Source organism: Lipotes vexillifer, unplaced genomic scaffold (assembly GCF_000442215.2).
Source record: "Lipotes vexillifer unplaced genomic scaffold, Lipotes_vexillifer_v1.1 scaffold1442, whole genome shotgun sequence".
NCBI lineage: Eukaryota > Metazoa > Chordata > Mammalia > Artiodactyla > Lipotidae > Lipotes > Lipotes vexillifer.
Window position 1 is genome coordinate 1,281,661 of NW_006797379.1, and position 25,213 is coordinate 1,306,873.

At 40.3% G+C, this 25,213-nt stretch overlaps 1 protein-coding gene across 4 annotated transcripts in view; it reads left to right on the forward strand.

Annotated features, from left to right (window-relative positions):
- Positions 1 to 2,873: 2,873 nt before the first annotated feature.
- The window catches only part of RPS6KA3 (ribosomal protein S6 kinase A3), a 106,227-nt gene continuing 83,887 nt past the window's right edge, over positions 2,874 to 25,213 (forward strand). Inside the window, exons 1-2 of one of the 4 annotated variants that reach the window (XM_007469306.1) lie at positions 3,194 to 3,221; positions 24,932 to 25,025. Coding sequence is in view for 2 of the 4 variants with exons in the window: in XM_007469308.1 (XP_007469370.1) it covers positions 3,596 to 3,664 (69 nt within the window). In the remaining 2 variants the exon portion in view is untranslated. Of the gene's footprint in view, positions 3,222 to 3,472; positions 3,665 to 24,931; positions 25,026 to 25,213 lie in introns of those variants that run through there. The other 3 variants (XM_007469305.1, XM_007469308.1, XM_007469304.1) reach the window with 3 other exon arrangements.

Sequence of the window (25,213 nt, forward strand, 5' to 3'; positions counted from 1 at the left end):
GGAATCATTTCTTGGAAATCTAGTCCAGATTTTTGACTGAGGTTTGCTGTTTCCCTTTGCTGTAGTTTCAAGTAATAACTGTCCAATATTTTGGTTCTGACTGAGAGATTTATGTGTGTGTGTTGGGGGGAGGGGTATAGAATCAGTAGGTAACTGAATCCACCCTTTCTGCTGATTTTGCACAGAGGAGCCCAGAAACACAGTGGAATGTGAGGATATCACTTAACATTACAGGACTTGTAGGAATATATAAAAGGCTCAATGCTAACGCAGCACTGCCCTGTAAAACTATAATGCCAATCTTGACAAGTAAGCCACGTATGGAAGTATACATTTTATAGTAGCCACATTAAAAAAAAAAGGGAAAAGAAACAGGAAATTAAATTTAACAAAATATTTTATTTAACTCAATATATTGAAAGTGTCATTTCAACTCATAGTCATCATATTGAGATACTTTACATTCTTTTTTTGGTACTAAGCCTTTGAAATCTGGTGTGAACTTTACACTTATAGCACATCTCTGTAGTGACCAGCCAACCTATTTTAAATGCTCAAGAGGCTCCCATATTACCCTGCACAGGTGCTCTCTAGAGGCAGCTATTCTTTGAATACCTAAGAGTTTTCCTTTCTTAAACACGGGGGGAAAAAAAAAGTAATCCTGCTCAGGGCAATATCACCTTCTATGTTCAAATAACTCTTTTTGTTGCCACCTGCAAGAAAAATCCCCCAGCCTCATTTGATTTTCCCAAATTCTCCCAGCCAGAGTGAGTGGTTGCACCACTCTTGGATTTAATAAATGAAAAAAACGAAAAAAGTTTATTGTTAGCCAAAAGGAAAAAAATTTGCTTTCTTTTCTTTTTGGGCAAAAGGAAGGAGAATAGTGTTTTCCCAAATCAATTCACATACTTAACAAGTTGATCCTACGTGCGAGACAGCTGTGCTAGTGGTACTTGAGCCCATTGTTAAGTTCATTTAATGCTTAACTCCTGCAATATGACCACTGTTCGCACTACGTTTACAGATCAGTTCGCTGTTTTAAAAGTTATTCCTCTGGTTCTCAAGGTAAAAAGAAATGAATAAAAATTGATACCGAAATCAACTTTTCAGTATACAGTTTGATTTATTTTAAAAAGGTTAGTTCACCCTTTGAGCGGCGTATTTAGCGCTGGACAGTGTTAGACACAGTAACTCTTTTCAACTATGTATGTTTTTACTAAAGAAAGAATGTTAATTGGAATAATTGATCACCGTTGGGGGGGCTCATTTACCTTAAAGTAACCAAATTGACCAACTTCTTTTCGCTGTAAGGAATGGTAACGTGGCTTTGCAATATAAATGAAAGATAAATTAGGCACTTTGTACATAAATGAAAAACAATACACAACTCCGTATCTTCAAACTTCTGCAAGCTGGTTTTACCGTCAGGAGTTACAGAGACGGTGGCTGCCAAATTAGCTGAGTTTGGGGTCCAGATTGGATTTGCAGCACTTGAATCAGCATGTTGGGGGAGGTGACAAAATCACGAGCTCAGTCCTCCCCACCCCCACCCAACAGACCACGCTGAGCCAGCCCAGATGTTGCTCAACCCTGAGCTGTCCCCCTGAGTCCAAGGCTGCGGGAGAGGGCGCGCAGCGAGTATTTCCGGCCGCCTCCTCAGGCTACCTGAACAGATGGAGCCTGTTCAGGTGGCCGCGAGGCTCCCGGGCCTCGAGCCTGTGCCCAGAGGCGCGCAGGCGAAGGCAGCAGAAAGAGCCTAACACCTGCCTCTCTCGGCCCAGAGAGAAACCTTGCACCGCCCGCGCAGACCTGGCCGGCTAGGTGTGGGGCTCTAATCTCATCCTCACACCTGCGTTAGGGAGGGAGGCCAGGGCTCTCCAGGTGTGCGGGTCCCGCGAGGATGAAAGGAAGCTGTTAAAAGGCTTGCACCAGGAGCGCAGCGGGGGTCGCGCTGTGGTCGCCTGGCGTGGGAGGACCGGGACGCCTGGGCCGAGGCCTGAGGGGATAGAGGCACTGGCCGGCCTGGAGATTTCCCTTTACTTTTTTCCTTCTCCTTGTAGGGCGGTTAGCCGATCGCTGCGGTAGCTTTCCACTCAGCCTGGGGACTTTTACACAATTCTGCCCGGACGCACTGAGCTCGCCGCGGCACCTGGCGCGGGGAACAGGGGATCGAACCCTCCGTCCCCTCCCCCCCCAACCCACTCCAGACGCCCAAGCTTCTCTCCTCAAGTTCTCCCCGTCCTCGGCCCTCCGTTGCCTTCTGGGGGTTGGGTTTCCTTAACCTAGGGCTTCCCTATCTCGGGCGGGAGGAGTTAGAAGCTCTCCCTCTCCCCCCTCCTCCACCCACCGCCAGCCTGATTTTTAATCTAATCTTTTATTTAAAGTCAACAGAAGAGCAGGAACCCCGGGCTCCTGCCAACAAGATATTTATAAACAATTCCCCAACCTCCGCAGAGAGGGGCAGCCTTAAAGAACCTCCTTGTTTTCTCCTTCGTGAGGGATTTAGGGCAGCGGAGACCCGGGGAGGGGGCGCGCTCGGAGGGTCGGGCCTGAAGCCCCAGGGCTCTGCGGACTTGGCGCGGGGGGTCGAGTCATGCAAGACAAACTAATTCCAAATATTAAAAATATAACACAAGAGCGTCAATTTGGAGAGCCTTGACTCAAACCGAGTCCGAACCCCCAGGCGGCTCCGGGACACATACCCTTCCTTGTCCCCGTCGTGGGGGGTGGAGGGGCAGGTGAATGCCCATCGTGTGACCCAGGGAGAGGGCGGGTCCTGGGCCACTACGGGATGTGCCCACAGACTCGGCGCGCCCACGTGCACCCATGGAAGAATCGCGCCGTAAAGACACCCGACGCCCCCTCCCCGGGTCCTCGGCACTGTACTGCGCCCCCTGCGCCTCGCCCATCTCTCTCCCCAGCTGGGCGGGGACCACTCCTCTGCATCCCCGAGGAGCCTTCAACCTGCTCGGACTCGCGGCACTTAGAAACTCCCAGCCTTTCGCACCTCTTCCCTTTTCCCTCTTTCCCCCACCTCCAGCCGACGCCCCCAGATCTCTCCCGCTCGCCCTTCCAGAAAGAAGGCGAGGCCCAGAAGCAGTGGCTGGGGCGAGGAAGGAGGGACTAGCGGAGCGCCGCGGCCAGGGGCGTGTCTTCCCAGGCCCCGCCCCCGGGTGCGCGCGGCGGTGGCGGCGGCGGCCGAGCCTCGCTCTGAGAGACAGGTATCGCTTAGGCGCCATGTTGTGAGCGGAAGTAGCGGAGCGCGCGGGGGCTGCTGTTCTGCTGGGAGCGGGCGCGGGAACTGGCGGGGGGGCGGAGCTGTAGTCCCGGCGGCGGAAGGAGGAGAGGAAGAAAGGGGCGAGACCCGGTGCCCGGCAGCGGCGCGAGGCTCTCGCTCGGCGCGCGGGCGTCTCCAGCCGGGCGCGCGGCGTTCGAGGGTCGGTGTCGGCGCCGAGCCCTCTCCCGGGCAGCCGCCGCTACTGCTGCAGCTGCTGCCGCCACTGCTGCCGTGTGGTTCGGGCGGCGACGGAGCGGGGCCGGCCGCGGGGCGGGCGGGGAGGGAGGAGGCGGTGAAGGCGGCGGGCCGGGGGGGAAGATGCCGCTGGCGCAGCTGGCGGACCCGTGGCAGAAGATGGCTGTGGAGAGCCCGTCCGACAGCGCTGAGGTGAGTGCAGCCGGGCGGCCGGGGCCGGCGCGCCCCCTCCCCGCGCCCCCGCCAGTTCGCTACCCACCCGGGAGCCGACCACTCGGCCCCTTCCTCTGCCGCTCGCGTCTCCCCTCGGTTCGGGATTCCGGTTTGGATAGTTGGGGTTGATCTGTTTGCCCTTCTGTTCCTCCCACCCGCACTCTCCCCTCCCTTCCCTCCCTCGGGGGGCTGTGGTGTGGTGGCGCGTGGGGTGTGGAGTGGGTGCCGGGGCTCTGCAAGAAGCCGATTTTCATCAACTTTGCGTGGGGGGAGCGGGAGGCGGAGCGGGGGCTGGCGAGGAGTTGGGAAGTTTGGCCCTGCCTGGTCGGGGGCTTCCCTGGACCTCGGTGACTTTGGGGGATGCGGGAGGGGTGTGGATTGGGTTCGCTGGGGAGAGGGGACTCTGGAGTCCGGCCGGGGGAAGGGGTTGCCCCGGGGAGCCGGGCGCGCGGGGGCAGGAACGGCCCAGGGCAGGGTTGGCGACCTGTGAGGGTTTCGGGTAAGGGGTGCGGGACAGCCAAGGGTTTTTGCCCCCCCGTCTGCCGCAGCGGTTTCTGCTGCTGTAAGGGAGAGAGTGGAAGCCTGAGGTCCTCCATCCCCCCCCCCCCCCCCCCTCACTTTCCCCTCTTGGGCTATAATGAAAGCTTTTTGCTAGTACGATGGTCCAAGCCAAATTAAACTTTTGAAAATGTAAACATTCTTTGAACTACTTCCTTTGCAGTGGATCATGAGGGCTCCTATAATATGGTATTTGATTGAGAACTGAAAGCACCCCCCACCCCCCCCCCCGCCCCGTTTCTGAGGTCCCTGAGCTCGAGGACCCCGTCCCTGCGAGTTTAACTTGAGTTTCCTGTCCATGGAGGTGAGAGGGTGGTATTCAAGGAGATCAGCGGCCGCAGTAAATGGGTTTCTGGTTTTCCTTGTCCGCGATCTGGTGACCGTCCCTGAGATACCCACCCGAGTGACCCAAACACTATACCTAAACAGGGCAAAACAGAATTCGCCCGACTCTTCGCAGCCGCCCCTGTCCCAGAACCAACTCGGGGTCTGCGAAAATAATCCAGACAAGACCCATTCCAGGGCATCAGCGCTCCTCTCCGGAGCGGAAAATCAGTTCCTGATGGTGGCGCGTCTGTGATTCTTCCTTCTTGACTTTTTGCTGTCTTCTATTCCCCACAGCGGACTTTGGGGGATTACAGGATGATAGGCTGCGTGTGTGTAATAGTTACTGAGCGAGTGACCCCATTTCTGGAAAGCATGACTGAAGCGCGGGGGTGGAATGGGGCAGGCTCTGGTGAGTGGTGTACTTGGCGGCAGCCGCTGCCCTGCCGGCCTCCGCAGTGTGAGAGGTGGATAGGGTTACTGGTTACGTCAGTAAGACCGAGGCTCAGTTTGATCTGAGATGCGGGACACTTGCATTCTCGGGTAGAATGGAGGGGGAGGCGGACGGGGATCAGTTCAAATCACTTTGCACTTTTTCCCTAGTCACCTCCGCTGCTGTGTAAAATGTTTACTTGCTCTCTCTTTACCGCATGCAGAATTGTAATAGTGCTTACGGTTGGTGCTTAGTATTTTGCGACTTGGATCATATTTTTAAAACCTAAACGAAACGCTGCTCTTCAATAGAAAACACATTAATAGATGTTTCCTGAAAAAAAATTTTTTAAAGGAAATCTACGAGAATTTCATTTAAAATTGTTAGCCAGTCTAATACTGTGAAAAGAAAATCAAATTTAGAATGTTTAATCATCTTTGGAATTGGATAGTGTGAAACATAGTGCTCCCGGGGCTCTTTTCATTCATTTTTTTCCTTCAGAAAAATTTTTGCATTAAGTAATATAGCTAAAAGGTTATATTAAGTAATATAGCTAAAATGTGTTCTCAGAGTGCCGACCTTGTGGAAAGAAATTGAATTTGCTTTGAGCCTGATTTTTAGATGCAAACGTTAACATTTGCAACTCGTAATCAATCCACACTTCTGCTTGGCACGCATCAGTGTGTTAAAAAAAAAAAAGTCATTTAAAATTCCACCTGATCCTTTTTCTATATAGCATACAATTGGATAAAGAAAGCACAAAGCTAATGTTTATTTAGCACTTACTATATGCCAGATACTGTGCTCATGCTATTTCATTTTATCCTTCCTATGACCCAACAGAGTAGGATTATGGTCCCCATTGTTACACATTAAGAAACTGATCTCAAAAGTTAAGGGCACAAAGATTATAAATAGTAAATGGCAGAGCCATAATTCAGAGCCAGATGGATATAATTCATGTGCTTTGCTTTATGCTAGGGTAGCTGTTCCATATCTTTTGTGGAAAAAAATCAGAGTATAAATAAGTAAACCGGTAGTTAGAGGTCAAGTATTTTTCAAAAACAATTATGGTATTATAAGATGTCTCATTTGTTAAAGCCTGGTTATTTCAGTTACTGTCATGGTTTCCAGAACCTGGCAGATAGGTTCCCACAATTTGCCATTTTCAAGTAATTTTCTTGATATTCTGGCATAAGGTATGTCAGTCAGAGCCAGTGTTGCCTAGATTTATTAAAATTAGATTTTAACAAATTGCCTTTAGATATTTATTGCCTTTGGGTTGTTCAGCTGTTTCAAGTAAATTACTCCTGATGCAGATTTGGAAATACTGAAACCAGTAAGGAGAAGGTTGAAAATTTTCATTTGGAAGTCTGATATTGAACTTAATATTATGCTTAGCATTATGCCATCTCCTCCTCAGTAAGTTCTTACCAGTGAATAGTTGTATTTTATGATTTTTAAAAAACAGTCATTTGAGTAAAAACACCAGATTGTTTCTCTTCAGGCTGAAAGATTTCAGGGTTGATCTCTATAGAAATTTACATTTATGGTCTCTTCCCTAGGAGACTGTGAATTCTTCAAAGCTGAGACTTCTTTTTTTTCTCTGTATCCTCAGCTCTTAACACAGTGCCTGGCGCATACATAGTATAGGCCCCCTAGATGACCAATGAATTAATTATGAAGGTCAGGAATAGGGTAATTATCAATTTTATCTCTGTTCTTATCATTTTAACCTTACATTGAAATATGAGCAATCTTAAAAGAACTGAGTACCTCACTAAAAGTACAGGCAGTTTCTTCATTCCTTTACATGTCTTCTTGACCTCACATGGGTCTCATGGTGCTCAAAACAAAAAAACCCTTGTGGTTGAACTCAAACATGGGTCAAAACATGATAGGCTAGAACTATGCCAAATGTTTAAAGAAGCAAATTTAGAATAATAAAGGAAGTACTATGTAAGCAAAGTCAAGGTTGGTGGCACAAGATTAAAAACAAAATAGCTTCCTAAATAGTCCAGGTGAATTCAGAACTCTTTAATGAGTTGAAGACGCTAGTGTGTTTTTGAATATTTGACTGTTTAGGAGATGGATATCAAAGGATTGTGGCTATTCTTTTCTACAAACTCTTGCCACTGCTGTTAGGGACATTTACTGGATCATAAACCTGACCTAAAGTGACACTTTTTTCTCATTTTTAGTAAAGATATATTGTAGTAAACGTAAATATGAACAATTTTCAAAAATAACAAAATTAAGGAGGTTCTTTTTGCTTTATAGAAATGTGTTATGTAAAAATAGCTACCTCGAATTCCTTTAAATGACAAGTTCCATAGTTCATTGAAAAATATTAACTGTATAAATATTTATAAAAAATGAGACCCTTGTTTTGGAAACCATCTTCAGTGGGTGTGCAACCATTTTTAACCTCAAAGATTTTATTGGATTCTGTAATATTTCCACTGTATCAATATTAGGTTTCTTATGTTTCATCTGTAGGGAGAAACATTCTATTAAAGTGTGATCTTTGATTTTGAAAAAATAATGTTTTATTAAGTTTCTTTTCCTTTTCCTGTTTCATTTTTACCACCTTTCAGGTTTTTTTCTTTCCCCCAAGTGAAGATCTGAGGAGAGGACAGGTATTGTTACATGTCAACTGTCGAGTAACTGTGACACATTATTGAACACTTGGTTGTTTTCAGTGATTATAATATCAGTTTTTGTTAAACTGGAATTTAGGAAGGTTTGCGTTATTTTGGAAGCTTGATCCTATACTGATGGGGTTAATCCAAAATGAGAAACTTCTCTGATACATTTAAATTTTAAGATAAAGAGAGAAACTTATCCAATTAAAGAAACAAGTATAGGCGGACTTTGCCTTTTCATCAGTATGTTTCTGGAAATCACAATGAGTATGTCTTATTTTTATATAAGAAGAGTGGCATAATTGGGATGTGCACTCTTGACCAAGGACATGACATTCAGTAAATTATAGAATGATCAAAAATAAAGCAGATCGGGCTTCCCTGGTGGCGCAGTGGTTGAGAGTCCGCCTGCTGATGCAGAGGACACGGGTTCATGCCCCGGTCCGGGAAGATCCCACATGCCACAGAGTGGCTGGGCCTGTGAGCCATGGCCGCTGAGCCTGCGCGTCCGGACCCGGACCCTGTGCTCCGCAACGGGAGAGGCCACAACAGTGAGAGGCCCGCGTACCGCAAAAAAAAAAAAAAAAAAAAAAAAAACAAAAGAAAGAAAGAAAAAAAGAAAAACAAACAAACAAAATGGTTTGTTTGATTGATCTGTTTAAAGAGAACCTTTATAATATCTGAATATAACTGTAAGGGTAAGGTGAACAGAAATCTCTTGAATCTTACCCTTTTTTATATTGTTCCCCTCTTCAATATTGTCTTTAGAGGGGGGGAAACACATAAAAAACATTTTGAAGAATATGTGCGGAAGAAGGAAGAAAAGAAAGTATGTTCATATTTCAACGTTGCTCAAATTGGAAGCCCTCTCATAGTCCACGGCATGTCGTTGTTTAATCAGCAGTGGCTTTTTTCTCTTAGTGATATATAAGATAATAGTATATCTCGCACACGATGGTGTCTTATAATTGTTGAAATATGATATACCCTAGATGTCAACCTCTTGAAGGAAGTGTGTCTCTGAAGAAATAAAGTCAATATATAGCATCAGTAGGTAGAATTTTAACTTACTTTCTAAAAAGTACCAAAACAAAATGTGCACACCTTTTTATATTTTAGGATCAGTTCTGTTAATTTCATTTTTTAGGGACAAATTAATATGGCACACTTCCCTCCCCATTACTGTAAACACATTTATTTTGGTTATTTGAATATGCCATGAGTGACTGGCTTTTCCTGTCTAGAAATAGAATCCTTTGGTTTTTGTTCTGTTATGTGATACTGGTACTTAAGGAACTTTCAATAGTACACATGGTATTTTCAACTGAGAAGTCTCTGAAATTTTTCAAAGTGGGTCTGTGCCCCAACAACCATCTTCTCCCTCCAAAAAAAAACCAAAGGAGCGTGACATAATCAAATAAATTTGAGGATTGTGGAATTAAATGAGATCTGACCAATGTCTTTACTGCATAACATCTTAGAACTTTTAAGATGATAACGTACATGCTGAATCTGCAAAAAGGAAATAGCTCACAGCATTTGAGACTTGATGTCAGCGCCCCTTTTTCATGAACCATCTATTGAAGTCTCAAAGGACACAAGTGCTTTGCAGAACACAGTTTTGGAAAGTCTGATAACTACAGTAACATGATCCAGTATTGCCTGGAAACAAGCTGTTAATGTTTAATTGACTGTATCAAATCTTTTTTTCTGTAATTGTCAAACAAGAGCTTTTGTTTCATTTTGAATTGGAGTCTTTCTAAATTAATTTGTGTAACAATTTTCCATCTTAATAGTGGACTAAAAATTTTAATGCAGTAGTTTAAATAAAAGTTTGAAATAATTTAAACTTTTAAAATTCAGTGTTTTGAAAGGTAATGGTCATATTCTACCTTAATATCAAGATAATTGCCCCTACTAAATGGCTCCCTCATGGACTTACTCTGTAATTTATTTTTAATATTCATAGTTTTTAAAAACTCTTATCATTTGCTATTTTATGCTGCTGTCAATCTGTCTACTTCTCCCATTCTTTTTTAATTAATTGCTTCAAACTTGAAGTTACTAGAAAACAGCTAGGATTAATGACATTTTGATGCAGCTGTTTTTAACTTGGGAACATTGTTACTTCATCTTTAAAAAAAAGTTTACACTTACAGCTTACCAATAATGTAAAATGACTTCCTCACCCTTTTTCTGACCTCTGCCCATCATACACACATACCTCTGGAGTCAGGGGTATTCGAGGGGCGTATTACCTACTAACAAACAGTGATTTTATGCTTCAGCATACCATAACGGAATAGCTCAATTACTGGCATTACCTACTCTGAATATTTACCTTCTTCTCTTGAAGGTGTCAGCTAGAAAGGAATGTGAATGAACTAAAGATCAGTAGGCTAGCCTACTGCCCCGCCTGGAGTCAGCTCTCCACATTGTCTTTTGGAGGGTATTTTTGTGTTTTGTTTCGTTTTTTCATGAAATAGTGCTAGTTGCCTGAATATTAGATAATCCTACATTTATGTGTAAATCCAAAAGCACTTTTATACTTCCTATCAGTCTTCCCCTCTATTAGTGTAAATAGAATTACAGCAGTAGCATAACTTAAATCAGATTTTCCCATCTTAACTAATACTCTATCCATGGTTTCTTACATACCTTAAAAATTAATTGTTTTATCTCATCTTCATGTCTGACCTGGTCATCTAGATTTCTGTGAGCTTGCCTCTAATCCTTTGGCCCACAAAACTTGTTATAGGAAGCTTGGTTCAGTCATTTGATATGTGTTAGAAGCAGATGGCAAGTGATAGCCTGAAACAAAAGTTCATTTTGACATTAATAGATTGAAGTGCACCTCAAGTGCAATGTTTTGGGGGAAATCTTCACTCCAGAAATCTTGTAGAATCTCTACTAAAAACCTCAGTTACCCAGGATGTTATTTCACTTCTTCACATTTAGGAGCAGAGGAGTCTACCTGAAAAGAATATAAAATAATAGGAAAGATTCACTTAAAAGAAACCCAGCTTCTAGATGGGTACCATTCAGTAGCCACTAGCCAGCCACATGTGTGGCTACTGAGCACTTGAAATGTGGCCAGTATGGCTGAGAAACTGAATTTTTAAGTTAACTTTAATTAATTTAAATTTTAATAGTCATCTGTGGCTATTGGCTACCACATTGAACAGCACAGTTCTAGATTATAGAATTAGCACAAACTGAACCCTTTTTTTCTACACCAGTGTTTTTCAGCTCTACCTTTTCTTACTTGTAGTTTGAAATTAATAGGCTGAAGCTTTTTCTAAATGAAAATTATATTTAATATGCTTTTTCAAATTATGTTTAATCAGCTTCGTCTTGTCTCTCTTCTACCCTGAAGATTTTGATAAGCCCTCCTAAGTGGTACATGCCCCTCAGATAACCATTCTGCATTTTCTACAACTTTACTAACTTTACAGTGACATTTCTCATTCAAGTGATAACATCGAAGCATTGGGGAAATTTAGCTGTCAGAATTGGTGCATTTTGTTCACTATACTGTGCTAATTAATACTGGGAAAGTAGATTGGTTCGTCTTGGAGATTAACATATACTGAATGCCCTCTCTGACTAGACGCTTTGTGTACATCAACTTGAATGAGGTAGAGGTAATTAACCTCAACTTACAGGTGAGGAAACTGAAGCCTAGGGAGGTTAAGTAACTTGTTCATGGTTGCACAGCTATTAAGTGGAGGAGGCAGGGTTCAAACACCAGGTCTCGCAGATTGCAATCCCACTGATTTTCCACTAGACTGCCCTGCTTTGGTTGAAAACAGCGTAGAGGTGAGTGACTCGGTCTAGATGACATCTCCTAAGGGCGAAAGGGTCCAGGTGATTTGTATTGAGCAGATGTTTTCATGGGAACCTATAGGGAGACTTAGAAAAGCAAAATTGATACTACTCTCCAAATACAGCATGGGTAAAATAAGCTTTTGTGAGCTGGCCTGAGAAACAGCATCGTATGTGACATCGTATGGGAAATTTTTTTGAGATTTCTAAACAACTATCTTACAAGTGAGAATTTGAAACAAAAACTACTGTACTTGAAAAAGGGGGTTTGCCCAGATGTAACTTAACACCTCTCCATACAGAAGCCCCTAGGTGTGTGCTTGAGTAACTGTGCTCTGTTTTTTAATTGCAGCTTATTAAATCATTACCTCTTTATATTTGCATCTTCTTTTCAGAAAAATCTACTTGACTTTCCCTCAGAGTGCCAGAAAACAGGATGTGGCACAACCTGAACAAGTTGCCAAATTATCTTGCTACAGTAAAAGAAAAGGAAATTTAAAGAAACGTTGATCATTGGTGACTTTTTCCCCCCCTTTGGGTTTTTTAATTCTTAGGTTAAATAGCCCTAGTTAATCTTTTTAAAAATTGAGATATGACTTATATACCACCAAATTGTACCCTTGTAAAGTATACAATTCAGTGGTCTTTAGTATATTCACAAAGTTGTGCAACCATCACCACTATCTAGGGCCAGAAGATTTTCATGACCCCCAAAATCCCATACTCATTAGCAGTCACTCCCTATTCTCTCCTTCCCGAGCCCCTGGCAACTAATAATCTAATTTCTGTCTGTAGATTAGCCTATTCTGGACGTTTCATGTTAATGGAATCATATGATATGTGGCCTTTGTGTCGACATCATTCACTTAACATAGTGTTTTCAGGGTTCATCAATGTTGTAGCATGTGTCAGTGCTTCATCTTTATGGCTGAGTAATCTATTGTGTGGTTATAGCAGCTTTGTTTATCAATTATCTGTTGGTGGACATTTGGATTGTTTCCAGTTTTGGGGTATTATAAATAATGCTGCTATGAACATTTGTATACAAGCTTTTATGTGAACATGTTTTCAGTTCTCTTGGGTGTTTGCCTAGGAGTGGAATTGCTGTGTCATATGGTAAGTCTATATTTAATATTTTGAAGAACTGCCAAATAGTTTTCCAACTTGTTTGTATCATTTTACACTCGCACCAGCAATGCATGAGGGTTTCAGTTTCTCCACATCCTCACCAACACTTGTTATTGTTTTTTTTCATTATAACCACCCTAGTGTGTTTGAAAGTGGTATCTCATTGTGGTTTTGATTTACATTTCTCTGATGACTGGGAATGTGAAGGATGTTTTCATGTGCTTATTGTCTACTAGTATCCATAGTTCTCGTGCTTATTTTGCTGCTGATTTAGGGACTTAAATGGAGTTTTGCTCTAATGCTGATACAGAAGATCCTTATCTGTGTCATGTTATATACATAGTTCTCAGAAAACTTAGTTTCAGTTTGTACTTTTAAAAGATTTCCTTTATTTTTAGATGTGATAAATAAAAAGCTTTTTCTAGAACAATGGCTTTCCAGTTGGGTGAATAGAGCCCTACTTCACCTGGGCCACACCTTCTCCCAGCCAGAGCAGAGTTTCTAGAGGAACACAACAAAGAGTTAAAAGATTAATTATAAAAAAAATTATATAAAGAAAGCAAAAATTGAGGCAGTGATATTTTTCCTTACAGTCTCCTCAGTCTTGTTATACTATTCTATAGTTTCTTATTTAAAGCAAGAGTGCAGAAATTAATTGAAGGTCAGTCAAAACAAAAAGTCTAGAATCTCTGAATTTAAATATAAGTCAACAAATAAATGAATTTTCAAGGATCCATCTCTTAAAGTGAGATATACAGATGTTTCATTTAAAGTAGTGAAAATGCAAAGCAAAACCCCTGTTGGCCTTCTTTCCTTCAAGTTCCTGCTGGCTCTTGGTATAATTCAAGAAAAATAACTATCACAATGGATGTTGATAGCAGTAAGGGGGGTTACTTAAAGAGAGAAATGTCACAGGCAAGTTAAAAATAAGATTTGCCTTGGATTATTAAAAAGAGGAGCTCAGAATGAGTTTTAAAGTGATCTTTTCCCCCTGGCTGTTCTGAATTTGTGTGGTATAGTACTAGGTGATAATGAATGAGACAGAATTCTTTCCTTTTGAATACTATAGTGTGAAAGTACTGAGGTGGACAGGCAGTTGAATAACATGAAGCAAGGTAAATTAGCCAGGAATGATATAAACGTAATCGGAACTTTAGGGGAAAGTTCTGATCTATGATGTTATAGCAGTTTTCCATAGTGCATTTTTAACCATAATGTGGAAACCTAGAAAATAAATGTCATTACCCCAAACACCCAATAAAGTTTCTTTTCACACACACACACACACACACACACACACACACACACACACACACACAGAGAGAAAATGTTATTTTCAACATAAAAATTAATCACTTGGCGGAGAATTCTGGTTCTGCCAAGATGGAGGAGTCCTTTTCCTCCTAGGTCTTCCTTTACAGCTAAAACACCTAAGACATCACAGCAAACAAGTACAGGAACACTCTGAAAGGTGGAAATTAGAAAGCAGACTGCCTACAGACTTTGGGATTAAAGGAATGACACAAATAGTGAGTTCCCTGGCTGTTCTTATTGCCTCCCATATATCCGGGACAGGGTGTTGTAAAAGCCTCCAACCTGGAACCACCAACAGGCGCAGACAAAAAGGGTTCCAAGAAAAGCCTGTTCTCTTTAGCCAGATGACTAAAGAAAGGGTGGGCTAACAACAGTAAACCTTTTTGCCAATACCCACCCTACTGTAGCCAAACACCAACAGAAAAACCCCACCCTGCTTCTAAGAAGCAAGTGGCAGTGCTTGGATTCCTCCACCCAGTGGTGTTGGCTGGGAGGATCAGGGACCTAATCGCCCCTTCTCCCCTTCGCTGCCTAGCAAAAACAAACAGCACTTTGATTCCCCCTGCTCGGTGGCTTTGGCACGTTGTGCAGGGACCTGATATTCCCTCACCACCACGCCTGTCCCACTCCCTACAGAAGGAGGTGGTGTTCTCACTAGGGTAGTGTCAGTGGGGTCCAGCAGCCAATTGAGCCTCCACTCCAACCTGGAAGCAATGAGACATAACAAGGTGGTTTGAGGCAGGACTAGTCCCCACTAAGCCTCCCCCCGCCCTGTGTCAGTGAGGTCCACCCTCACCCAGCATCAACAAGTCAGAACAAGATGGTTGTAGGTGGCCTGGTCAGTGCTGCTTCCTCCCTCCGCTGATGCAGTAGGGCCCAGATGCCACCCCCATCTGGCATCTACAAGGTGGAACAGAGTGGTAGATGGCAGGGCTGATTGGTACCCCACTTCTCCCTCTCCCCTCCCCTGTTGTCAGCTGGGCCTTTCAGGGAGCTGAAGTCTACCCTGAGCTCCGCTGAACTCTGCTGAACTCCAGTCTACCCTGCAGGAATGAAGCAGTGTGAGTCAGCCCTCCACTTCCCCTCTCCCTATTGTCAGTGGGGTCTGTCAGGGAGCTGAGCTTGCACCCCTACTCAGAGGCAATGAGGTGGTATGGGTTGGTGCCCCACTTTCACTGGGAACAAGAGTGAAGCTGAACTTCCATCCCACCCATCTGCAAAAAAGCAATGTGAGTCATTGCTCCACTTTTGCCAGGGTGGTGTTGGTGGAGCCCAGCAGGAAGCTGAACATACACACTCACCCTGCCCTCACACTACACCTCAAGTGGTAGACTGCCTGCTAAAAAAGATTAAATAGGATCCAGAGTCTTAAAATCTCCCAAATGTCCATTATACAGCTGAAGTTCACTTATACTAAGAACCAAGAAAATTGCATCATGAAATGAGAAAAAAGGCACCACATATCAGCACGGAGATGCTTCAGGTATTGGAATTGTCTGACAAGGATTCTAAAACAGCCATCATAAAAATACGTCAGTGAGCAACCACAAACACATTTGAAACAAATGAAAAATTAGTCTCAGAAAAGAAATAAAGTAGAAAATGGACACTTTAGAACCGAAAAATGCAATAACTGAAATAAACTTACCACACGGGCTCAATAGAAGAATGGAGGGACTTCCCTGGCAGTCCAGTGGTTAAGACTCTGTGCTTCCACTGCAGGGGGTGCGAGTTCGATCCCTGGTCAGGGAACTAAGATCCCACATGTGGTGCAGCCAAAAAAAAAAAAAAAAAAAAAAAAAAAAGGGGGGGACTTGAAAAATGACTGGAAAGAATAAAATTGAAGATAGAGCAATAGAAATTACTCAATCTGAATAGCAGAGTAAAAATAAACTGAAAAATAAATGGAGTGTCTCAGGGGCCTGGGAACATTAACAGAAGATTTAATATTCATGTCACCACAGTTTCAGAAGCAGAGAAAAAAGGTGGACTTGAAGAAATAATGCCTGAAATTTCCCCAGTTTGGCAAAAGATGTAAGCCTGCAGATTCAAGAAGCTGATTGAACTCCAAATAAGGTAAACTAAAGTAATCCACACCTAGGCACATCAAAATCAAACCTTCGGAAATGTGAAATTGTTTAATGGGTATAGAATTTTAATTTTGCAAGATAAAAAATTCTGGAGATTGGTTGCACAACAATGTGAATATACTTTTTTTTTTTTGCTGTATGCGGGCCTCTCACTGTTGTGGCCTCTCCCGTTGCGGAGCACAGGCTCTGGACGCGCAGGCTCAGCGGCCATGGCTCATGGGCCCAGCCGCTCCACGGCATGCGGGATCTTCCCGGACCGGGGCACGAACCCGCGTCCCCTGCATCGGCAGGCGGACTCTCAACCACTGCGTCACCAGGGAAGCCCGATGTGAATATACTTAACATACTGAACTTTATACTAAAAAACAGTTAAGACAGTAAATTCCATGTTAGGTGTATTTTACCACAGTTAAAATTTGTTTCTAAATCAAACTAAAAGACAAAGAATCTTAAAAGCAGTTAGAACTGAACTATTACCTATAGGGGAATAATAATTCAAATGACAGTAGATCCCACATTAAAAACCATGGAAGCCAGAAGGAAATGGCACACTGTTTTTTAAGTGCTGAAAGAAAAGATCTGGCAACCCAGAATTCTATACCCAGTGAAAATATCCTTCTAGCATGAAGGTACAATCAAAGCAGTCTCTGGTGAAGGGAAGCTAAGAGAATGTGTCTATAACAGACCGTGAAGGAATGACTACAGGTAGTTCCTCAAGCACAAAGGAAATGATAAAAGAAGGATCTGGAACATCAAGAATAACATGAATTCTACACATTCTCTTCCAGAAAATAGAAGAGGAAGCATATCACTACTCATTTTTTGAGGCCAGTATCACCCTGATACCAAAACCTAAAGACAGTACAGAAAAGAAAACTCCACATCAGTATCCCTTAAGAATATAGACACAGAATGCTCAACAAAATATTAGCAAAACAAATCCAGCAACATATAAAAAGTAGTATACAGCATGACCAAGCGGGTTGTATTCCAGGGGTGTAAGACTAGTTCAGTATTCAAAAAATCAATTGATGTAGTCCACCATATTAAACTTGAATAAAAATATTAATAATGGGCAAAACACATGACTAAAGACATACAGATTGGAAAGGAAGAAATAAAAATGTCTCTATTTGCAAGTGACATGAGGTCTCCAATGAAAATCCCAAGGAATCTACGTAAATCTAGAACTGATAAGTGAGTTCAGCAAAGTTGTAAGATACAAGATCAGCATACAAAAATAGTGTTTCTGTATACTAGCAATGAATGTGTGGAAACCAAAATGAAAAACATAGTTCCATTTGTAATTGCTTAAAAAAAATTCTTAGGTACAAATCTAACAAAACATGTATAGGGCTTGTGTGCTGAAAACTAAAATATGTTGTTAAATGAAATCAAAGGTCTAAATAAATGGAGAGGTCTACCATGTTCATACATTAGAAGACACAACATAGTAAAGATGTCATTTCTCCCCAAATTCTTCTATAGGTTTAACACAACCATATTCTAAAAGTTATATGCAAAGGTAAAGGAACTAAAATATCCAAAACAGGATAAAAATAAAGTGGGAGGAATCACTTTACCCAACTTTTAGACTTACTAGTTTCAGTAATCAAAATCCTCTGGTATTGGTGAAGGGATAAATACAAAGATCAGTGGAACAGAATGGGGAGCCCAGAAATAGACCCAAACAAGTACGGCCAGCTGATTTTTTTCAAAGGTGCAAATGCAATTCAATGAAGGAAGAATAGATAGCCTTTTCAACAGTGGTGCTTGGAGCAATTACACACCCATAGGTAAAACAGTGAACCTCAACCTAAACCTCACACCTTATACAAAAATTAATCCAAAATGGATCGTGGAAACTCTAAAACATTTAGAACTTAGATATAAGAGAAAATCTTCGGGACTGTGGGCTAAGTGAAGGGTTCATAGACCAGACACCAAAAGCACAATCCATAAAAGAAAAAAATAATAAATTGGAGTTGATCAAAATTCAAAATGTTCGCTCTGTGAAAAAGGTCCTGTTAAGGGGATGAAAAGACAAGCCACAGATTGGGTGAAAGTATTTGCACACCTGTATCTGAGACAGGACTTGTATCTAGAATATATATAAAGAACTCTCAAAACTTAGCAGTAACAAAGGCAAATAGTCCAGTTAGAAATTGGACAAAAGAGATAAACAGACATTTTATCAAAGGGGATATATGGATAGCAAATAAGCATATGAGAAGACGTCAGAGAAATGAAAATTAAAACCGCAATGAGATATCTCTACATACCTTTTAGGATACCCAAAATGAAAAATAGTGACAGTACCTAGTGTTGGTGAGGATGTGGACAAACTGGATCTTTCATACATTGCTGATGGGAAAGTGAAATGATACAGCCTTTCTGGAAAATAGTTTGGTCATCTCTTTAAAAACTAAACACACTTATTATATAACCCAGCAGTCGCACTCCTGGGCATTTATCCCAGAGAAATGAAACTGTATGTCCACATAGAAGTCTGTTCACAAATGTTCATAGCAGCTTCGTTTGTAATATCCAAAAGTTAGACACCAAATGTCCTTCAATGGGTGAATAGTTAAACAAGCTGTGGTATGTTCACAGCATGGAATACTGGAATACTACTAAACTAAAAGGAATGAATTATTGATACACACAACAACTTGGACGAATCTTCAGGGAATTCGTGCTGAGTGGAAAAAAGTTACATACCGTATGATTCCATTTATATAACATTCTTGAAATGACAAAATTGGAGACTAGATTAGTGGTTGCCAGGGTTAGGAAGAAGGGTGGGAGAGAGGTGGATGTAAAGGGGCAACACGCAGGATCCTGATGGCGAAGAACTGGTATCTTTACTGTGGTGGTAGATACAGGAGCCTATACATGTGATAAAATGTGTAACAATGAGCACGCACACGCACACACACGCGAGAACCTGTAAAACCAGTGATATCTGAGTAAGGTCTGGGCATTGTACCAGTATAAATTTCCTGGTCTTGACAGGAAGTTGTGTAAGATGTAACCACTGGGTTAAAGGTATATGGGACCGCTCTATTATTTTTGCAATTTCCTGTGAATATATAACCATTTCTAATTTAAAAGTTAGGGAAAAAGTTGAGAAAGCATTAGATAAAATTCAGTGTCTATTCTCAATTAAAAACAGTAAAATAGGGCTTCCCTGGTGGCGCAGTGGTTGAGAGTCCACCTGCCGATGCAGGGGACACGGGTTCGTGCCCCAGTCTGGGAAGATCCCACATGCCGCGGAGCGGCTGGGCCCGTGAGCCATGGCCGCTGAGCCTGCGCGTCCGGAGCCTGTGCTCCACAACGGGAGAGGCCACAACGGCAAGAGGCCCACGTACCGCAAGAAAAAAAAAAAAAACAAAAAACAGTAAAATAGGAATAAAAGGGTGTGTCCTTAACATTATTAAAAAATAGTCTCAGACCAGTAGCCAGCCTCATGCTTGATGGAGACATATTATGGGCAATCTCATTAAAATTGTGCCTGCTGTTTTCACCTCTATTTTACATTCTACAAGAGTTTGCTAATGAAGTTAGACAAGAAAATCAAAAGGTATTCAAAAGAAGGATAAAAGGTAACTATTCGTAGATGATATAATCATCTACTTAGGTAATCTATGGAGACCACTAAAAAGGTTTGTGAAAACTAATGATGGTCTAATAAGGTGGTATTAAACAGAATATATATTTAAAAATTAATAATAGTTTTCCTTGTTAGAAATGATAATGGGAAAAAAGATCTCATTCAAAATAGCAGTAAAAATATTAAATGTCTGGAAATAAACATAAGCAAAGGGCAGGAACTAAATGAAAGAAAATAATTGTATTAAAGAATAAATAAGTTGAGAGAAAAGCTATGGTTCTTTAAATTACTCTCAGTAGGATTTGAGGTTTGTTATTTTCTTGTTTATTTTTAAAAAACTTTTTCCACTCTCTTGAATGCATGTTCCCAGATTTTTAGTTTTTTTCTGATTTCTTTAGGTTTCTTTTATTTTGTAGCTTATCTGGACAGTTAATGCTAACGATTTTTAGTAGAGTGCTCTTATTAATAGTGTTTATGCTTAATACATATACAGCTAGAATTCATTATGGAGCTGCAATTATAAACTATATTTCTCATTTTTCCAAAAATAAACCTTGCTGCCTGGTTGTGTTTATACCTATGGTACTTTTAAATATATATGTGTGTGTGTGTGTGTGTGTGTGTGTGTGTGTGTGTGTGTGTGTGTGTGTATGTATGTTTAATGAGTAGTTTGGATTGTTTTTTCCTAAGTAAGTTCACTTCCAAACTTGTCTAATGCACTTTGTGTTAAGGTACAGTTGATATTGCTTGGCTGTTAAGCTCTTTTTTATTGTGTATTTGAGCAAGTCCTATTCTGTCTCATTTCACTTAGTGGCAAGCTATTATTGCTGTTGTTTTGTTCATAAGAATGTTTGTAAGACTGTGTGTAAGTTTAATTAAAGTGACTTTTAGTTAACAGTTATGTTATCAGTAACACATGTTGGGTTCAGTTCCTCAAACATTTAAGCACCACTTGTTTTGCCGATGAGGAAACAGAGGTTCAGGTAATTTTGCCACAGTCACATAACAAATAAAGCTTGGGCTTTGAAGCTCGGCATCATGATGTATCTGTTTTAGATAGAAGGACTTCACTAAGCCTCTGGAAACCAGAAGAAATTATTAGACTTTTTCCTAAGACTTAAATTAGCCAAACCAAGTAATGCATTAATGAATTATCTAGTACTCAGATTTTTAGCCCTAGAAATGGAAGTGGACCCATTAGGGTAAGGGACTCATCGGAATACTCTCAAGTATTTGCATTTGTCATTTCCTCTGGCAAGGTGAGCAGGAGGAAAGAGAAGCTAACACTTACTGGGCACCCAGCATGGCTAAGTGTACTAAACTTTATTACAACCTCCGGCATAACTGGTATTCAAATCTTGTAGATTAGAAAACTGAGACTCATGTTAAGTAGCTTGCCCAAAGTCACACCTATAATAAAGGACAAAGCCAGGTTCTGAAACTTGGTATGTCAGGCTCCAAAGCCCATGATCTTTTCTCTACACTGTGACTTCCCAGACTTAACCTAATCACAGGAGTCATCTAAGGTGCCTGTTTAAAAAATGAAATACCGAGCCACGGGGCTTCTGGAACTTCTGATTCAGTTTCAGTTTGAGGTAAGGCCAGGTAGTGTATTATTAACAGGAATCTTAGGTGATTCTGATCATCACACAGGTTTGGGAAACACTGCCAACTCCATGTGGTACTAAGAGGTGGGGTTTGAAGGTGTTAGGAAGGCATAAATAGCTCTGGGGGTACACAGAGGAGCTTAAAAAATAAGTTGACACTTTACTAGTAAAATAAGACTAGTAAGATTGGATTGTGGAAATTATAAAATTGCTTTAGGTTCCTTAATCTGCACAGAAAAACAGTGTTTCGTTTATTTTCTCTTTGTTAGTACTTCTCTTTCAGGTGACAGCATTTGTTACAATCCATTCTTTGGTATTATCCTTGTTTACACTTGGATACAAAGGTACCACTGAAGGATATAGATAAAACTGTATTTTAGATGCAGAAAAGAAAGAAGGAATTACAGTTAGAAATAACATACAAAACAGCTTTAAATACAGAATTAGTAATTTCCTCAGGTGTAAAAACCCCACAAAATTTTAAATACTTTTAGTCCTTAAAGTCACAGGATTATAACATTTTCAAGCTGTAAGAGCCCTTAGATATCCACATATTTTATGCATGAAGAAACCACAAATCAGAGAGGCTTTAAGGGCTTGCCCACAGTTAGTGGTGGATTCAAATCCATGCTGGCTAAGATTCCATTGAACTCTTATGGATTGCAGATAAGTACCAGAAAATAGTGACTTTTTAGAAATAAATTTAGTGGCAATCATGTTTACCTTATATTCCCTACTTTATCTGATTTTATGGTTTCTTCCTTTTTAATTGCCCCCTCGAGAATATGAATATATTCAAAGGCGTCTCTTTTAGGAGAGTATGCAATTTTAAATGTTATGTCGGATCAATGATACGTTAGAAAAACGAACCATTACCTTAGTGTAGTGTATTTAACAAACGGACATTTTCAGAACATGTGTTAAGAGTTGTAGTTTTCTCCACTTTTTATTACAAAATTTTATTTTATAAATATAGAAAAATGAGCACAGCTAGATGCCTATACTTGAATTCTCACAGTCATATGACATCATTTCTGTGTAGTAGTGTGAGCTTTGGATTCAGACTTGGGTTCATTCGTCTTATCCTCAAACTTAATACCCCTGTGATCTTGGACAAGTTACTAATTCTCAACCTAAGTTTTTTCTTCTCTATCTAATAACATCCCTCATAGTTTATTAATGATTAATTGGGATTAAATGAGAGAATATATGCAATGTAGCCAACACTGTACTTTGAACAAAATAAGCATTGCATAAATGATAGCTGTTATTATTTATTTCCTTGAGCCAGTAGTTATTTAGAATAATATTGATTTCTGAATGAGGGCTTTATTTCCTTATTCAGTTTTTATCATAATCAGAAAATATCTGTACAGTTCCTGCTTTTAAGAATTTTGGATTTACTTCCTGGCCTAGAACATGGTCAGTCTCTTATAACTTTTCATAGATAACTTGAACCCATATTCTTTTTACATTATAAAATTCAATATCTACCTATTCTAATGTAAGTTACATCAAATGCTTTGTCCTGTTTTATTCATTATGCTAGTTGATGTTAGTGTGCTAAAATTTCCCCTTCCACTTGTGTCCGTTTATTTCATGTTATAGTCCCCAGAACATCTCCTTTTGTGTTTTGTGGTTAGGTTAGTCGGTGATTAAGTGTTCAGTACTATTTTGCATTTATTATTTTTAATGACTCGTCTGAAAAAAGTTACACAGGCTGATTATAGAAAATCTGACAAACAGAAACATATACAGAAGGAAATAAACATCTTCACTCTTACTATGAAATATTATGAAAAGATTTAAATGTGATTAAGAGTAGGGGTTTTAGAATCAGAGTTAGGTTTGAATTTCAGCTCTACTTATTTGCTTTAGGCAGGATATTAGACTTTTTCATTTATTCAACAAATATTTATTGAGCACTTACTGTATGCCAGCCAGGCATTTTGCTAGGGGCTGAGGATACAGCGCTTTAAAAGATTGACATACCCATCTTGGCTTAATGTCCTCATTTGTAAATTAGTGATAATGCCTCACAGAGTTCTTAGAAGCATCAAAGATGTACTTGCCTGGTGTGCAGTAATTGCTCAGTAAATGATAGCAATTATTATCACTGTATGTATTAAGTACTAATTATATTTTTAGTCCAAATCAAATCACCTTTTTATTCAATCAGCTTAAGGTTTTTGCTTCACATTTTATTTTTGGCCTTAATAATACATACACTTGCTTTCTTCTTTTCTTTATGCTTTTCTATGCTTATTTGTTTTTGCTTGGCTTTCTCTTTAAAGCAGTAAATACTGGCGTGGATTTTTTAAGCTTCTTAAAAATATAACCTAAGACTATTAAAAATTTTTATTATCAAGCATTTCAAACACATACCAGAGTAGAGAGAATAGTATAATGAACCACCATATTTCCATAGCCCAGCCTCAAAGATTATCAACTCATGGCCAGTCTTGTTTCATCTGTACTCCCCATCATACACACTACTTTCTCTCTTCCCCTCCCTGGCTCCAGTGGATTATTTTGAAGCTACTCCTAGATACATCAATTCAGACGTAAATATTTACGTTTATATTTCTTAAAAGATAAAGACTTTTATAAACATCGAACATACCATCATCACTCATAAAAACATCAATAATTCTGTAACAGCATCCAATATCCAGTAAGACACTTTGTTTTAATTAGATACTTTACATTTCTTACATTATTACTTTAGGAATTATTTCTGTCATCCTATTTTAAGTTTTTTATTTTTCCTTATGGTTTGTTTTTTTTCCTTCTGCCTTATGGATTTGTTTGTTTGAAGAGGTTATGAAATACTGAAGAAAGAATTATGGAGCTAGAAAGACTTGGCTTTGAATCTTGCTTCTGCCATTCACAAATTAACTTTGCTGAGCCTTGGTTTCCTCATCTGTAAAATAGGGGTAATTATACCTACCTCCGTGCATAGGGTTGAATGTGATGCCTGCATAAAGTACTATTCACAGTCTTTGCCAGTTATTCTCCACTGATTTGGACTGCAATAAATAAGTATAATTCTCGATTGTTGTATGCTTTTTCAAAGCATGCCAAAATTTATATTTATTTGGTAGTTACTAAAAGTAGTGGTTTTAAAATATCTTTTCAGGAAAGACAGAGAATTTAGAATCTTAGTTTCTCCCTTCTTCCACTGCCTCTTTTAATTTGAGTCCACATTAATTTATCCTGAGGTTACAAATCTTACCTTTAACTTTCTAAAGGTTTATATTGTTTATATACTTATATCAGTTATTTATTCTTCATTATTGACCCTTTCTCCTTTATTGGGGTTAATTATTTTATTCAGTTATTTCTAGATATTAAGTTGGTATCAATATACTTCACCAATTCTTTCCTACCTCAGTATTCTTGAGTTCTTATTTTGATTCTCTTTCAATGGTCTAAGACATACCTTTGAACAGTTTATGAAAAAAGGTACTACCAGGATGGTGAAATTTTATAACACTGCAGAACTAAGAAGAATTTCCTGTGATCTTTGTACATGAAAAAGTAGGACAAGGTATAAAATTCTTAGATCATAACTTTTCCCTTTTAACTCTCTGTAAGTCATTACTTCATTGTCTTCTGGCATTTTATTGTTGCAGAGGAGAAATCTGAGGTCAATCTGATTTTAGTTTCTTTGAAAATAACCTATTTTTTTCTGCTTGTATGCTTGTAGGATTATATCTTTATCCTTGAAATTTAAAAACATTTGCCAGGACATGTCTTGGTGTTGATGAGCTCTGTTGAACCTTCTCAGTCTCCAGTCTCAGGTATTTTTTTCCGGAACTGGAAAGTTTTCTTATACTTTTGATTGATTAAACTGCTGGGGTTTTTTTCTTTAGGAGCATCTGTTATTCATAGATTATTTCTACGTCTGTCCTCCATCGTTTTTTAATCTTTTCTTTCATTTTTTTTTCATTTACTCGAGTTTGTCCTCCTTGGCATGGATTCTGTTTTC